The 17,083-nt window shown below is 35.6% G+C and overlaps 1 protein-coding gene, 1 long non-coding RNA gene and 1 pseudogene across 2 annotated transcripts; 2 read left to right on the forward strand and 1 right to left on the reverse strand.

Annotated features, from left to right (window-relative positions):
- Positions 1-2,399: 2,399 nt before the first annotated feature.
- On the forward strand, positions 2,400-3,203 carry LOC125204139. Its single transcript, XR_007173498.1, has 3 exons — positions 2,400-2,522; positions 2,635-2,902; positions 3,006-3,203. It is a non-coding gene; the product is annotated as an uncharacterized LOC125204139 (long non-coding RNA).
- A 3,558-nt stretch (positions 3,204-6,761) lies between these two features.
- On the forward strand, positions 6,762-7,317 carry LOC125206229 (probable methyltransferase At1g29790). The gene has a single exon (XM_048105514.1). It carries the CDS (start codon positions 6,762-6,764, stop codon positions 7,296-7,298), a length of 537 nt encoding a protein of 178 aa, XP_047961471.1. The 3' UTR covers positions 7,299-7,317.
- A 4,779-nt stretch (positions 7,318-12,096) lies between these two features.
- LOC125206230 lies at positions 12,097-14,230 on the reverse strand (annotated as a pseudogene).
- Positions 14,231-17,083: the final 2,853 nt, after the last annotated feature.

The following is a 17,083-nucleotide window of genomic DNA, read 5'->3' on the forward strand; positions in this document are numbered from 1 at the left end:
GAAATTCTGCAACCTAAAACAAATTGCAAGTTGGCGTAACCTCTCCCAGAGGGGATTTTTTGATAAAATAAACTTTAGTAATCAAAATGCTATTGACTGTTGGTTTTAAAGATGGCCAAATTAACCAAGATTAAAATCAGCTTTTTAGTAGCTATACATTTCCATCTTTCCACAGGCTCTTTAGTAGCTATACATTTCCATCTTTCCACAGGCTTTTCAGCCGTCAGTCAAACTTTTGAGGCTTGTCAATCACAGATTTATTACCACAAAGCTTGGCAATAATATTGGCTTGACTTGGTTCTTTATATTTTAACATATGATTTGGTGAAAAATATCATCAACATGGGCGGGAAAAATGAATTGGCCAAACTGTGGCTTTATATATTTATAGATTATAGACTAGTATATTTCCCGCACGTGAAATATGAATAATTTATTACGTATTCATTTAGTTACAATTGTACTACCTCTGTCCCTGAAAATTTGATACATATTACCATTTCGGTCCGTCCCTGAAAATTTGATACACTTCACTTTTACCATTTTTGGTAGTGGACCCCATATTCCACTAACTCATTCCTACTCACATTTTATTATAAAATAATACTTTAAAAGTAGGACCCACATCTCACCAACTTTTTCAACTCACTTTCCATTACATTTCTTAAAACCCGCGTCGAGTCAAAGTATAGCAAATTTTGGGGGACGGAGTTAGTAATTTATTACTGAGTTGTCAATGGAGAATACATATATATATATATAAAATATGGAATAAAATTTTAAATATCTGTGTATCCCTATAATTTATGAATACAAATATTCTTATAAATTTATGAATACATACTATCAGATAAATAATTTGGAGAATCAAATATCAAAATCGATAATAATGACAACTGCGGTGCATCCATTGTAAAAAAACATGGATTTAATTTATCGTAGAACTAACACAATGAAGTACTCCATATTTATGCTTTTCTATTTATTACTATCATACACTATTATTTTTTTATTTACTTTAGTAGATATTATTATTATACATCTTACCTTATTTGAGTATTATGATATTACTTTCTTGAATCAGTTACTATTTCTATATATTTAAGAATAAATATGATGTTGTATGTACAATATGAAAGATAATACAATATTAATTCTTTGAAATTATTTCAGAATAGTTGTAAATAAATTATCAACTTATAGTTCTACTACATATAAAAGCACATGACAACATTCTTCAAATTTACTACTCCATAACTTCAAATATATGAGTCACACTTTAAACTTTAATAATAAAAAATTGATAAACAATTTGAAGACAACATTTGTAACACCATAATTCATGGAAAATATGTATAAAATTAAGGAAATTGTTTAACATACTCTGTGCACAAAATTTGTTCTACCAATTCAATTGAAACAAAAAAAAGTACAATATCTAAGAATACAATATTTATGAATACATATTTTCTTATAAATTTATAAGAAAAAATAAAAATCCCTCTACATTAACTAAAGGAGATTTAATTAAAATAGTACTACTATTACTTTTTATAATAACAAAAGTGATTAAATAAATTTCTTTTTATAATAACAAAAGTGATTAAATAAATTTTAAACTTTACAACATAGAAAAATCACTATTAATATACAAAGTACAGTTAAATGTATACGAGTAATTAATCATTACTACTTTGATGAATCACGATAAAATATGTAACGTAAACATTAGCAATAGAAACACAACCGACGTTCATATAATTTTGTAAACAATGTAACTTCTAGCTATTCTAATTTTTATTTATCCATACTATAGATTATATTAATATCATCGGTAATAGTATTAAAAATACAAAATCATATTATTACATAATTTGCGTACACAATATACAACTATTTCCATGTTGAATAATAAAACTAATCTTTCCAACAAACCCTCAAATATTATTGGGAAAAAATATAAAACAACATGAGCATTAATAGATAAATTCGGCAAAACATAAAAACAAAAATCACAACAACATCAAATGCAAAATTATACTCGAACGATGAACGAGGGATTATTCAAATATATAAATATTCTTTTTTGATATTTGTACATATTCATCGAATTATAATAATATTAATTATTTTTCATCTAATTAATATATTAGTTAGTTACACATTCATCTAATTATAATATTAGTTAGTTACGTATTCATCTAATTAAAATATAATATTATTTAATTCCTCAATTGTAAATGAAAAGTGAATACGCATCTTGAGTAGTACAAAATATTAAAATCCTTCTCACCTAACATTCAATAAATGCAACAACCATTTCCACACCTGCCAGTCAACCACAATTACTCCTGTAAATTTTATCTCATATCTAAAACCATTTTCATCTTCCATCTTTCTCTCTGTAAATCTCAAAGGTCCAATTTGTTAAAAAAATGGCTATGCAACCAGATGAGAGAAACCCTGGAGAAAATGTTACAAAGTTCTGCACAATGATTTTATCCGATCAACAATCACACATGGTACGTATTCAAATTTATCTATTACTTTTAGTTTTTTTTTTTTTTTTGGAATACATTCTTTGTATCATCTAGATTAAAAAAACTATAACATTCATATTAATTAATACAACAGATCTTTCCAGAAAGATTTCAAACACATTTTCAAGGTGAGCTAGGCCCAACATGTCAACTTGAAAACAGGCAAAAATTCTGGACAGTAGAAGTCTAACTACTTCCATACGGAAAAATGTGCTTGGATGATGGATGGCAGAAATTCCACAAGGATAACGATTTGAAAGCTGGAGATGTCTTGACTTTTCATCTGAATTCACCCAATTCTTTCTACGTAGATATATATGATGGTGCTACGCAATGTTGTAAACGCCAAAAACCACAATGAGGTAACGTAAATTATAATAGTCCATAATTCATGCTCTAACTCAATACACGATATTGCATTGATAGATAAATAAATAAAACAATCTTGCAATATATCTTTTGCAGTGATGATAGATGACAAATGGAATGTTTTGAAGAATTGCTGATCAGGTAATTAAATTTTAAAAACTATAATTTGTGGAACAAACAATATGTATTTTTAATTGATTATGTTTTAAGTACTCTACCGTAGTGACAATATCAAGTATGTACTCATCAATTAACATCTATTTTAAATTATATTTATGATGCAATTATCGATAACATGATATTTATCACAAATATAAACATCTAAAAATAAATATATCAAAAACTATGTTAAACTAAATAAATAATAGCTGAAAAAATGGGTTAAATTCTTAACTCGTAAAAATGTATCACTTTTATCTCATAATAGTACAAAAAGATTAACTTGCACATACACATGAATTATTATCTGTTTTGTATTATGTTTATGATAGTATTATAGATAACATCATATTCATTACAAATATTAACATCTATTAATTTAAATTTTGATTAATTAAAAATTTATGATAGAATGTTGAGATTCATGTATGTATGTAATAATTTACATGTATAGATTAATATCGTATTTTGGTTACTGATATCGTACTATTTGTATGAATTGATTCATAGTAGTACTTTTTTAGATTTTATTACTTTAGAATTTATGATATAGTAATATTTAGATTTGTGTGTGTATGTAATTGTTAAATTTGTATATTGCAAGTAGATCTATGCTTTTATATTCACTACTACCAAAACACTATTATTTTCATATTTTCGTTAGTAAGTACTATTATTAAACAACATACCTTATTTGACTATTATGATATTACTCTCTTGTGTTAGTTACTATATTTATATGATTAAAAATAAATATCTTGTTGTAAGTACAATATGAAAGCTATTACAACAATAACTCCGGTGAAATTGCTTCAAAATTGTTATAAGTAAAATATCGACTTATAGTACTACTACTACTACTACTACTTGAATCCAATTGTTCAAAATATAAAAATTAAATATAAATATAAATAACATTCAATGCATACAAAATATACAAACATACACAAAATAAAACAACTGGACCATATTGAAAACATACAAAACCTAAAATGAATCGACAAAATATTAATGACAAATACTTTTCAAATTCATCATTACACTACCACTGACTGACAATTCTCCTTTCACATTAAAAATGCTAAAATCCAAAATATATCTCATACGTACATCATCCGATTAAATATAACATATATTCAATATATCATCAAATGTGTTACTACAATAAATACTGGAGTATAAATGTCTAACATCAATATAGAATATCATGGAATTTGTTATGACTTTTTATAAATACTTTTCGATTAATATAAATTTGTTAATCAATGTTTAACGTCCACTATAATCCTACTATACAATACGCAATAAATGTATTTCTTCTTACAATTCAGTATACATGCATCTTTATATATCTCTATAATTAACAATACTAACAAAACATACAAAATCTTGAAAACAACAACCAAATAATGAACCAAGTTGCATAAATATTTATATCTCAAAAACCACTATAAAAGCAATACAATCAATTATTAAATCTATAAATCTAAAACCCTATTATATCACTAGTTATATCTCTATGATCCTCTCTTTAATTCAATAATACGTAAAATCCCATGAATATTGTATGGACTTCTGGCAGTACAAATTAAATTACTTCAAACAACATAAAGTACTACTAAAGCATTAAATTAAAATTATAAATAAAAACTTATTGTATGCAAATTGAAATTAAAAAAAAATGACATTAGTATTAAATTAAGAGTAAACCTCATTAAATCATTAACTTTGATCAAAATATGATTTATCCCACAAAGATTAAAAACATTTACTTAATAGCAGTTTAAGTATTTATATTACTTTTATATGTCAATTGTATATAACAGGCATTTCCAAGAGAGTTTCAAAAATGATACGTAATGAAATATCATAAAAATACATCCTAAAAATTTCTACAAATTAAAAGTGGAAAATACACTCAAAATGAAAATTTTATCCCATCTATTTTAGGTAAAATATGAATTATACATATCTTGTTTTTTACAATATGAACCTCAATCTAAATTATATGTAATCTCAATCCAACTTTAAGTTCAAACACATTTTAACTCAAATTTGAATTTTACACAATCTAATTCATGATTTAATTCTCAATATATATATTGAAAACAATCGAAATAACAAAATAAGAATGCCAACTATTGTAAAAGATATTGAAGAGACAAAATGTTTAAATTGATAGCACAAACTAACCACGTGTCACTTCAGAGCTCATTGTATTAAAAAACTCCTACTACTATTTATTAGTAGTAATATACTACCAATACTTCATATTGCCACCAAAATATTATTTGTTCTACAAGCAATGTCTTATTCTACACAACCAAACACTTCGAGAGTTCATCGTCCATCCTATGGTTGGATTGAAGATGGAGCAACATACAATGCTGAAAACTTCATTACTCTAACACCACAACCAAGCAAATTAGTACAAAAGTCAAATCAAATATCACAAGAAAAAAATAAAATGAAGCACTATATGAATATGAAGATGAACACTCTGATGAGATAACACGGTAAGAGTTTCAATTTTTAAGCAATTTTTTTTTTACTATATTACTTCATCTTTAACAACATCTATTTAAATAAATTCGAAACTTTCTATCAGCATATAAAACGTAACATTTGTTATATTACAGCAAAACCAAAGTTTTATCTGAAACGGTAGCAATATTATGCGAATGGAGACCAACTTTCCATAAAGTGTACAATCCTGCCAAACATGCAAAAATGATGGTAAAAATTGTTTACTTTACAAACTATATACTCCATTTCATATGCAAAAAATATTTTATTTAATGTCATGATTATAGCGAGTAGAAATTCCATATTTATTCTTCTTACATAAATAAAAAGAGATGATATCTACATTTGCAAATAGCAGTTAAAGTATTTATATAACTTTTATACCTCAATTATATATAAAAGTGCTTATTAATAAGGCTCGTTTCATGTAATGGTAGTTGGGTGAACTCACATGCTTTTTGGGGAAATAATGCACAAATTTGAGTTAAGTGTGCAGGTGCTGCTGAACCAAGTAGATCAGGCAAACTGACAAAGTAGATGCAGATGGAGCAAGAAATGGAGTAAAAATTTCTGAAAGCCGCCAGATTGACCAAGGAGAATTATCAACAGAAACAGGCAGTGCAAGGAGTGGGACAGAGGAGAGAGAACTCGAATACACCCTTACTTTAAGGGCAAAAATGTCAAATCATGGGAAACATACCCTAGGGAGCGGGTTGCCCACCCGCCGCCACCTCCTACGCTGACCTCCCCAACGAGGCCTGCCTCGCGGCCGGTTCCCACATGCTCCCCCTCGGGAACACCCCACGGATCGGGTCCGAGATCTATGCCTCGGTCGGGGGAGGGTGCCTAAACCACAAGACCTAGCAAAGTACATGTCGTACGAAGTCGGAGGGGTATGCCCCTCCGATGACGTATTCGCTCAAATACTAATGCTAAAAGGTTGCGAGCCCCTCCCCCGGCACCGGTACCACCCCACGCAGCCTAAAAACTACGCCGAGCCCCAGCCCCTATCGGGGTCGATGTGGACCACCCCACCCGACACAAGCATCGTGTGGGACCCATACACGTGTAAAAACTACACATGCTTCAAAGAAAGAAAAAGATTCCCTGGCTCCTACGACTGCAAAGACTGCTTCGATTTACAAGGCAGGGAGAAATCAAGATGGCATGCGACAACGGCGGGCTAGACTTCAGGATGGAGCAAGTCCTCGCAACGAAGGCACCGGGAGCGTGATGATCTGGCTGCACATCGGGGGAGGGTCGGGGACCTTCGCTGCGAGGATGAGGGAGAGGGAGAGGAACGTGGCGATCATCACGACCTCGATGAACTTCGATGGGACATTCAACAGCTTCATTGCGTCGAGGGGGCTGATCCTGACGCACGTGAGCATCTCACAGTGGTTGCCATTTTTCGAGAACACGTTGGATATTGCCCATTCGATGCACGTGCTGAGCAACTGGATCCCAGATTCGATGCTGGAGTTTGCTCTGTATGACATATACAGAGTGCTGAGGCCGGGCGGGTTCTTCTGGCTCGACCGGTTCTTCTGCGCCAGGTGGCAGCTTGACGAGATGTACATGGCTATGTTCGACCGGGTCGGGTTTAAGAGATTGAGGTGGAACACTGGGATGAAGCTTGATCGAGGCATTCAGAAGAATGACCAATACTTCTATGCTCTCTTGGAGAAGCATATCATCCCCTGAGAAGGCCTATTTCTTTAGTTTTTTTTTTTTTTTAATATAAGATTAAGATTTGTATTTTGATAAATAGAAATTTGTGTTGCGTTGAATCTCAAGTTATTATATGGGTGAATTTTGTGAGAAGTTCAGTGTAGGATTGTTTGCACTTATCTGTTTAATATGATCACCATATCACATAAACCTTTCACTAATAGAGATTTTGAGAATGACATGAGTTTTAATATGAGATTGGTAAAGTAGGAGAGATGTAGAAAAGAAAAGTGTTTGAAGCATTGTTAGTGGAAAACGGGCCTACCTCATCAGAGAGGAAAGACTTGGCAAAAATAGAAATGAGCTATTTTTGTAGGACGCATAAGATTATTTTTATGGGACGTGGAAGTAGTTAAGAAGGAGATTGAATTATAATTTTAATATACTTACACCATAAATAAAATTTAGGATGGTTGATTATGTGTACTAAAAAAAAGGATATTGACATCTAATATCATGGAACTTTCAAAAATTGGGTTTTTCCCACAAACTTTGAAATTGGCAAATAATATCACGAACTTTACCCAGCGTTTGTTATTTCCCACCAATGAAAATATTTCGGCTATATTAATAGATTGAAGAACAATTATGGAGGGTGCGTTTCAAGAAAAACTATCCTCAAAAATTGAAAATTTGGAGCTCTCGAAGTTTTTGTCGAAAAATTACGAAAAAATTCGTATCATGATATTATTTGCCGGAATTTTTTCATTGGTGGGAAATAACAAACTCGGGGTAAAGTTCGTGATATTATTTGTCAATTTCAATATTTGTGGAAAAAACTAAACTGAAATTCCATAATATTAGGTGCCATTGCCAATATCCAAATTTTTTTTATAAAATATGTTTTAGAAATATTCACGAATTACAAAAGCTTTTACATTGGATTGTTGGTTTCTTCCGTCTATTTGTCTAAAGTAAAGTTTATAAACATATAAAGTTTACAAGCATATACTCCCTCCGTCCCACAAGAATATGCACTCTTTCTTTTTTAGTCCGTCTCACAAGAATATGCACTTTCTAGTTTTGGAAACTCTTTTCTCTCCATGAGGTAGGACACATTCTCCACTAACAATACTTTAATCACTTTTTCTCTCTACCTCTCTCTTTCCCAATTTTGCATTACAACCGGTACCGAATCCAAAATGCATATTCTTCTGGGACGGAGGGAGTATGTAGGATATTGTTAATGGGGATTGATAAATCTCATTCTAGACCTTGGTTAATGGTCAGGATAACGTGCTTATCTGGATAATATGTGCAAAATTAGTTGCTGAAGTGTGCAGGATAGGATACAAATCAGGAGGAAAAGGGTAGGAAGGATTTCAAGTTAAAAGGACGCAGGAAAGGAGCAACACAGTCAGGGTGCATGTTGTGAAGCTTGAGCAAGAGAATGAAGGGATTGCTACAAATGATCAACTATTAATAAAGGGCAGAATTGTCAATTAAGGAGGAGAAGCAGCCCTAGAGATTAGGGCAGGCTGCCCTATAAATAGAAGATCAACATGAAGAAGGAAGAGACGCACTTGGAGGCTAGCTCCACTCTGCTGGCTCACTAGTCTAATCATCACTTGAAGTCTCCGACCATCTGCCGGAGGGAAGTTTCAAGCCAGCCAGTTCACCATCGTTGTAGTTAAAAGTTCAACAGTAACAACGCTCTTAGGAGCCAAAAATAATCTTTATTTCATTTTGTTTTATTATTTTCTAGTTCAAGCATTTCATTTACTACCTTGCATTCGTTGTTTAGTCTAGTTAACTGCTTTTGTTGGAAACATATTTGTTTTTGATGATTACGAATACAATGGAGTTATTTTTGTTTCGTTTTGATTTTAGCTTATTTGTGTTTCATTTCTGTCTAGTTACAAAAATATAGTGTTTCTATAGCGTGTTTGATCGTTTACGTGCTTGATTCCGCTTACTTAGTTAGATCTTGATTTCCCCAAAGTTCGCTCAAGTTTTAATCGGTTTATTTTAAAAAATACATGGATTTACGAGTTGTTATATTCTTCTCTCTCCAAATACTCATATAACGTGTTTGCGTTAGGAGGGATTGCAGGGGTGCAGGCACGAAAACGGGAGCCGTTGGTTGGGCTTGGCACTGTGTGATGGCGGGCAGCCATAGTCGCCTTCGTCCCTTGCAGACGACATGCTCGCACCAGCATTGGTGTCGGAGCTATCCAAGTGAGCTCCGACAAGTTGGCTTGCAACCTCGTCCAAAGATTGCGACATCGACCGTTTGCTGTTGGAGTTCGTGGAGGATTGGGTGCCTCCCAACCACTTGTCCATATGCCGCACCTTCTTCCAAGTGTTGAGATGCCTCAAAGCTTTGTCAGTCGTCTGAAAGGCCATCATAGCGATCGTGATGACGTCAGCTTCGCTGGAGCCGCTCTCGGCCGACCGTAATTCCTCAATAGAAAACCCTTGGAACTTCTGTATATCCTCGCCTGCTCTTGCAATTGCATTGCGCAACATACTCTGGTTGCACTCCACAATTCCTTCCGTACGGATGGCATTGTAGGTGAAGCAGACACGCTCCCTAAACTGTTCCCAGTTTGGATTGTACCAGCGGGCGGCTACATCTTCGGATACCAAAACGTAGATTGTGAACATCTTCTCAACCTCAGCTGAAGAGTACAGAGTGCGGACACTGAGACCGACATCGGGGGGATTGCCCTCCAGAAGTTGAGACAACGTCTGCGTTGAGCCGGAGCTGGGTTCGGGCATCCACTCGTATTGCCCTTTGTCAGCATTTTACATATCCACTGGGTAGAGACGGTAGCCACCCAGAATTTCTGAGCCTTGGGTAGGAGGAGGGGCCGATAAACCCGTGTCCGGCAAGGCGGATGATGGACTCCCAAACCAATTGTGGTTCCAACTTGCAATAGAGAGTCTTTGAGAATTTGAGAGAGAAAATGAGATTGAGAGAGAGATGTATGGTGTGATTATTTTTGGGTGAAAATGGGGATATTTATAGATGAAAATTGTGCATTATAAGGTGAAAAAATGAAAAAAAATAACTTAACTGGGAGGAAAATGGATATATTTTTTTGGGAAGTAGACAAAAAATATATATATTTTTAAATTTCCCGATTTTATAAAAAATAAATAATATTTCAACGGCTATAACGAAGCCACGTCGCCCAGGCGCTTGTGTCCGTCATAATGGACCGCGCTCTTTGTGACGTGCGGTGTCGTGCCGTCGTCACGAGCACAAGGACGATCAACTCCTTTGTTGTGCCCTCGGCACGGAGCGAGCTCTCCCCAATGGTAGCGTTGGGGTTACTCTAACATTCCTGTTGTATTTATTATAAGGGACAACATCTCATTGAAAAGAAATAAATGGATTAGTTACAACTCTCTCATTTCATAAATAAATACATTTTGTAATAGAATAAGTAGATTTTGTACTTGCTCTGTTTCATACAGTAGTTGAGTCATTTGCTTGCAGGGGCAGCGCAGTTGGAACGGAGGGTCAGATCTTGCTGCAATGAGCATGGGTTTGAATCTCACTACTGTCGTGTAGTTGCTTCCATCTCTCAAGCACAAGTGTGAGGCACTGGGAGATGAGCTTCTGGAAGCCAGTGGGTTAAGGCATCCCCCTTAACGGGCTACTGTGTACCCTGATTGAACCCCCTCACAAAATGCGACGGAATCGCATTTTGCTGCAATGAGTCATTTTGTCATTTTAGTACTTTCCATAGTAGTGGAGTCATTTTCCTTTTTAGTAAAAGTAACACATTTCTTCTCATTTACTTACTCTCTCTTATTTTATTCTCTCATCATCTCTCTACCTTTTTCATTTCCTACTATATTCTTCATTTACATAACACAATTTTTTTTCAAATAGCGTGTCAAAAAGAAACCTCCGCTACCTCGGAACGGAGGGAATAATTGATATTAATGAAATACTACTCTGGACAACCTATACAGACCTACAACACATAGGTCTGCTTGCCCTACACATCACCCAACTGCAAAATGAAATATGGATTTTACAATAAGTTTCCCGCTAAATTTTAACCCAAGAAGCAGCCAAAATATGTAGCGTTTCCCGCCAAAAAGTGGGCCCAGTTGCATTTTTGTAATGACTTCCACAACTCTCCTATTATATTAGTATAGATTATAGATTTCTTATTTTGTAGTCTCCGTTGTTATTTATCATGGATGCTGATGAGAATAACATATTCTTTGATTTTTAAAAATAATTTAAATTGCATCCCGATTATATGTTTGTTTTGGCCCAATTATGATTTAATTTAACAAATTAAATCAATCCTAAAAGTTATTTGATTTATTTGGACTCATTTAGCTGTTAAAGACTAAATTTGTAGAACAAATTATTTAATTCTTTCTTGGACTTTCATTTCACGCGGTCCAAAGCCAAATTGTATAAGTACATATTATTCATTTATCTGGGAAGATCCAAATGAATTTCTTCGTTTATTAACTAAAAATGAGCAGGCAATTTTGAAGATGCAAGGATCTCAATTGGCTGATATGAAGGCACTTTACAAGGAAAAACAAATAATGAGAAAAAAATATATTTCAACACGATTGAAGGTCCTATTGATGCTAGATGTTCTCTCTCTCTCTATCTCTCTTACTTTTCTCCTAACTATTAAAACTCATGCCGAACCCATTGTTCATACTCTTTGGGGATGGAGAGAGTAACATAAAATTGCATAGTTTTTAGTGTCATTACTCTTCTACCTATAAAGTCTCATATTTGAGAAATAGATGGTTTCATACATTAGTTTAAAACATAAGCCCCTCCTCACTCCTTAGGCCACACAAATGCGGGCTTAAGCAGCGGGTCCGCGGGGACAACCACTATCCCCGATATGATATGCCCTATAGCCTACGTCTTAGGCCTCTGGGTTGCGTCCGGGTGCGAGCACGCTAGCCCAGCAGCAGCAATCTCTCCGCCTCCGGAGCCACATAGTTTTGCCCTAGCCTTGGGTCCACGGCCTCCAACAGCAGCCCATCACGATGCAGAGACCAGACCCAATCGACCAGCAGCTAGTACTTGCCGATCATGGCCCCGGGCAGTCCCGCACACTAGCCCTAGCACCACGGCGCCAAATGCGTAAACGTCTAACTGCTGCGTAGCCCTGCCCATGAGGGAGTACTCGGGCGTGATGTACCCCATGGTGCCTATTACTCCCTCAGCTTTCGCATAGGATGCCTACCCATTGTCGAGCGCCCGGGCTAGGCCGAAGTCTTCGAGGAGGACGTCGAAGTTGGAGTCGAGCATAATGTTGCTCGCCTTGATGTCGCAGTGCACCACCCTCTGTTCATACTTGTTGTGGAGGTATTGCAGAGCGGAGGCTACGCCGAATATGATATTGTAGCGGAAGTGCCACCCCAACGGCTCCACGTCCGGCCCTACAAATAGGTGCTTGTCTAGGCTGCCGTTAGGCATGTACTCATACACCAACAGCAGCGTCCTAGACTTGTGGCACCACCATAGATAAATAGACGACAACATGGGCTTTTTAATACTAACGTATAAAATATTAAAGTTGGAAGAAAATGTTTTTTGGATGCATAGTTGTAATTAATTAATATGCTATGCTAAAAATGATGATGAAAGGCCTACGGGCTGCAAGCTATTACCTTGTTTAGTAACAGTCCATACATACACAAGCGACGACACACATGTGGAGATTTGGACACGTGGATGCATTTATGGCATTCAATAAACATAATTGGATTTCTAGAATTTGAATTTTGAACAAACAAACATGATACGTACCGAGTAACTTAACAAGAAGGCGGTGGCGGAGACGATTGATGATGGTGAGCTCCGCCAAGAAATCGTCCTACCCTTGAAGGCTCTCTCTGGAAAATATCTTGGCGGTGATATCGAGATTCTCCTTGGGCAAGTTTCCCTTGAAAACCTGGCCAAGTAGGTTCCTCTGGTCGAAGCCGTTGGAAGCCTTGTTCAACTAGTTGAACTTAAACTCCACCGGCGTTCCAAGAAGGCTCCTCACCACTGCCACCAGCGTCGGATTCGAAATAGCCCCCCGCTTCCGCCAGTAGTATACCGACCCCATTGTGCCTAGCACCAGCAACACTGCCGCCCCAATCCCCGTCCCTAGCCTGATCACCAGCAAGTTCGTGTCTTCATCCAAGTGGTAGACGGTCAGGTTCCACCTTAAAACACAGTTCACCTGCGTGCCGCGAACCCGAAATACGAGTCCTGACCCACGTGTTCCGTCAGACTTAGATCATATGATATTACCATCTTCCCGCTCCACCTGCTCCGCAATGTAGACATGGATGCGCCCACCACCGTAGTCGTTCCAAACATTGTGGAATTTTGGCATGGGTGAAGAAGCAAGGCTATGTTGTACAGCGTCAGAGGCTTAACCGCCACAGATCTAATGCTGTCGAGATTCAAACCGATGTGGTTATCGTCCGGATTGAAGCTTTGCTTAGAGGTGTCAAGCTCCACGGCAACTAATCTATTCATGGAGTTATCGTTGGTGAAGGCGTTGGTGAGTCCAAGGTACCCGCCGGTGCTTCGGGGTGGGGGCCAGCGAGGTCGGGGACAATGACGAAGGTCAGGCCTCCACCTTGAGTTCCGTTATCTATGGGGAAAATGTTGACCACAAAGGATGTGTTGAGGAGGGTTGGCGAACTAGATCTTCCCAGAGGCGAAAGCGCCTATTGATTCATAAATTCAATTGGAAAGCGCATATTGATAGTAACTTACTATCATTAAAAGATGACCAATAATTTTTTGGATGACACGAAATCTGCACGAATCCGACACAAAATTTGCACGAATCCAACATGAAATCTGCACGAATCCGGCACGAATCTGTTGGGTTGGAACCCGATGATTTCGGGTTGGATTGGGTAGGGTCGATATTGGGTTGACCCGATAGCGACCCAATCCGCATGATTTGCGAGCCCTATTACTGATGGCATATAGGTTGAAGCCACGTTTGATTATAAAAATAAAGTCACAGTGAAAGAGAACTAATTTAATTAATTGTTGGAAAATAATAGTTAATCTGCATTATAAATCATTATAATCAGATCTAAAACGAATCCTATTTCGACTAGTAACAAAATTTCTAAAAGAGTCATACTTTGTCAAATTATTAAAAGATTAATTGCAAATAAAACCACTGAGTTATGATCTAACTTGCAACTACAATACCATTTATAAATCATTATATAAAAATACTCCCTCTGTTTCTTATAAATCATCAATTCATAAATTCAATTGGAAATATTTGCTCGATATGTATGTAAAGTTTTATATTTATCACTTTATTGTTGGTTGTATACTTATAAACGAGGATTTGAAGAGTTGAAAATTATAAACCAAGCAATTGGTAATGTACTAATATCGTTAAGTCATAAATTCAATTGGAAATATTTGCTTTATATGTACTGTTTTATTTTTATCACTTTATTGTTGGTATTGTATACTTATAAATCAAAGGAATTTATTTTCTGTTAAGCTCACACGGTATTACTATATTTAACACTATATTAAATTCTTGCAAATCTGAATCACTTACCAACATCACCCATTCCTCTTCATCGTCCAAATACTTGAGTTAGAACTGACCTACCTGGAGTTTGAATCTCCTTGTTATTTCCTCATAGAATGCACCCGGAAGTAGTGTCGGATTTGAACCGGACTGTGTCGTCTTTGTAAGTAGCCTTCACTACTGTTTTTGACCCACTATCTATATGACCGGTCTCACTTTTATGATTCTGCCTCTTGTTGGAGCTTGATGAATTGTTATTCATCAGTGATCCAGATCCAGACCCGTCAGATGAGCATGTCATGCCCGAGGTACTAGGTTGGTTGTGTTCACGGGAAGTGACAATTTCATCTTTTGATCTGGTATCCACCTTATTACTAACTGTCACCGAGCTTGAGTTTTGAGGAATGAAATGAGATTTATTATTGAATGCCCACCTATCGAGTGTTTTTGAAGGAAGGAAAGAACTCGGTAAGACATTTGGAGAAGTTGTCCAATGCGCACTGTTTAGGCTGATAGGTCGAGATACCCCAGCATCTAGTGCAGCTAACCTAGATTGCTCTAAACTCGGCAGATGAGGAGGACGTGGCTCGCAAATTCCTACCATTTGGCTTCCATCTAAGAGACACTCATCTTCCATTTTTACAATGGAAGTTTGAACGTCCATGAAAGATGATGCTGGTGCAGATTATACGGTAGTGTGAACATGATAACTGTGAATGAAGATGTTACTATACCTGGCCGATGTAGTTATCGTCCGGATCGAAGCTTTGCTTGGAGGTGTCGAGCTCCACGGCGACTAATCTATTCGTGGAGTTGCTGTTGGTGGAGGCGTTGGTGAGTCCCAGGTACCCGCCGGTGCTTCGGGGTGGGGGGCAGCCAGAACGGGGACAATGACGAAGGCCAGGCCTCCGCCTTGAGTTTCGTTATCTATGGGGAAAATTTTGACGACGAAGGATGTGTTGAGGAGGGTTGGCGAACTAGATCTTCCCAGAGGCGAAAGCGCCTATTGATTCATAAATTCAATTGGAAATATTTGCTTAATGATAGTAACTTACTATCATTAAAAGAGTATCGATAATTTTTTGGATGACATGAAATCTGCACGAATCCGACATGAAATCTGCACGAATCCGACATGAATCTGTTGGGTTGGATTTCGGGTTGGATTGATTTCAGGTTGGATTGGGTTTGACCTTATTGGGTTGGGTCGATATTGGGTTGACCCGATAGCGACCCAATCCGCATGATTTGCGAGCCCTATTACTGATGGCATATAGGTTGAAGCCACGTTTGATTATAAAAATAAAGTAACAGTGAAAGATAACTAATTTAATTAATTGTTGGAAAATAATAGTTAATCTGCATTATAAATCATTATAATCAATCTAAAACGAATCCTATTTCGACTAGAAACAAAATTTCTAAAAGAGTCATACTTTGTCAAATTATTAAAAGACTGCAAATAAAATCACTGACTTATCTAACTTGCAACTACAATGCCATTTCTAAATCATTATATAAAAATACTCCCTCCGTTTCGTATAAATCATGAATTCATAAATTCAATTGGAAATATTTGCTCGATATATATGTAAAGTTTTATATTTATAACTTTATTGTTGGTATTGTATACTTATAAACGAGGATTTGAAGAGTTGAAAATTATAAACCAAGCAATTGGTAATGTACTAATATCGTTAATTCATAAATTCAATTGGAAATATTTGCTTTATATGTATTGTTTTATTTTATCACTTTATTGTTGGTATTGTATACTTATAAACCAAAGGAATTTCTTTTCTGTTAAGCTCACACGGTATTACTATATTTAACACTATATTAGTTGACATATAGGTTGAAGCCACATTTGATTCTAAAAAAAGTCAGCGAAAGATAACTAATTTTATTGTTGGAAAGTAATAGCTAATCCGCATTATAAATCATTATAATAAGGTCTAAAACGAATCATATTTCGAGTAGTAATAAAATTACTAAAAGAGTGATGCACTATTTATTAGCACTAAAAATTCTTGCAAGTATACAAGGTAGATCTAGTATAGCTAAAGGTCAGTACTGGGATATCGAACTCAGGGAAAAAGATTGCAACTGTCTATCATATACTAAGCGTCATGTACTATTTAGAGACATATGGTTTTTGGGTTTGAATTTATAAACTAGACATAAAGAAATAAATAAATAACAGAAAATATAAAAATAAATAAAATACAAAACAGGCTAAGGAATGCAGAA

Source organism: Salvia hispanica, chromosome 2, assembly GCF_023119035.1.
Source record: "Salvia hispanica cultivar TCC Black 2014 chromosome 2, UniMelb_Shisp_WGS_1.0, whole genome shotgun sequence".
Lineage (NCBI taxonomy): Eukaryota > Viridiplantae > Streptophyta > Magnoliopsida > Lamiales > Lamiaceae > Salvia > Salvia hispanica.

Bases quoted from the DNA above. Each gene is read 5' to 3' on its own strand.
- LOC125206229 (XM_048105514.1), top strand. From the start codon at position 6,762: ATGCGACAACGGCGGGCTAGACTTCAGGATGGAGCAAGTCCTCGCAAC.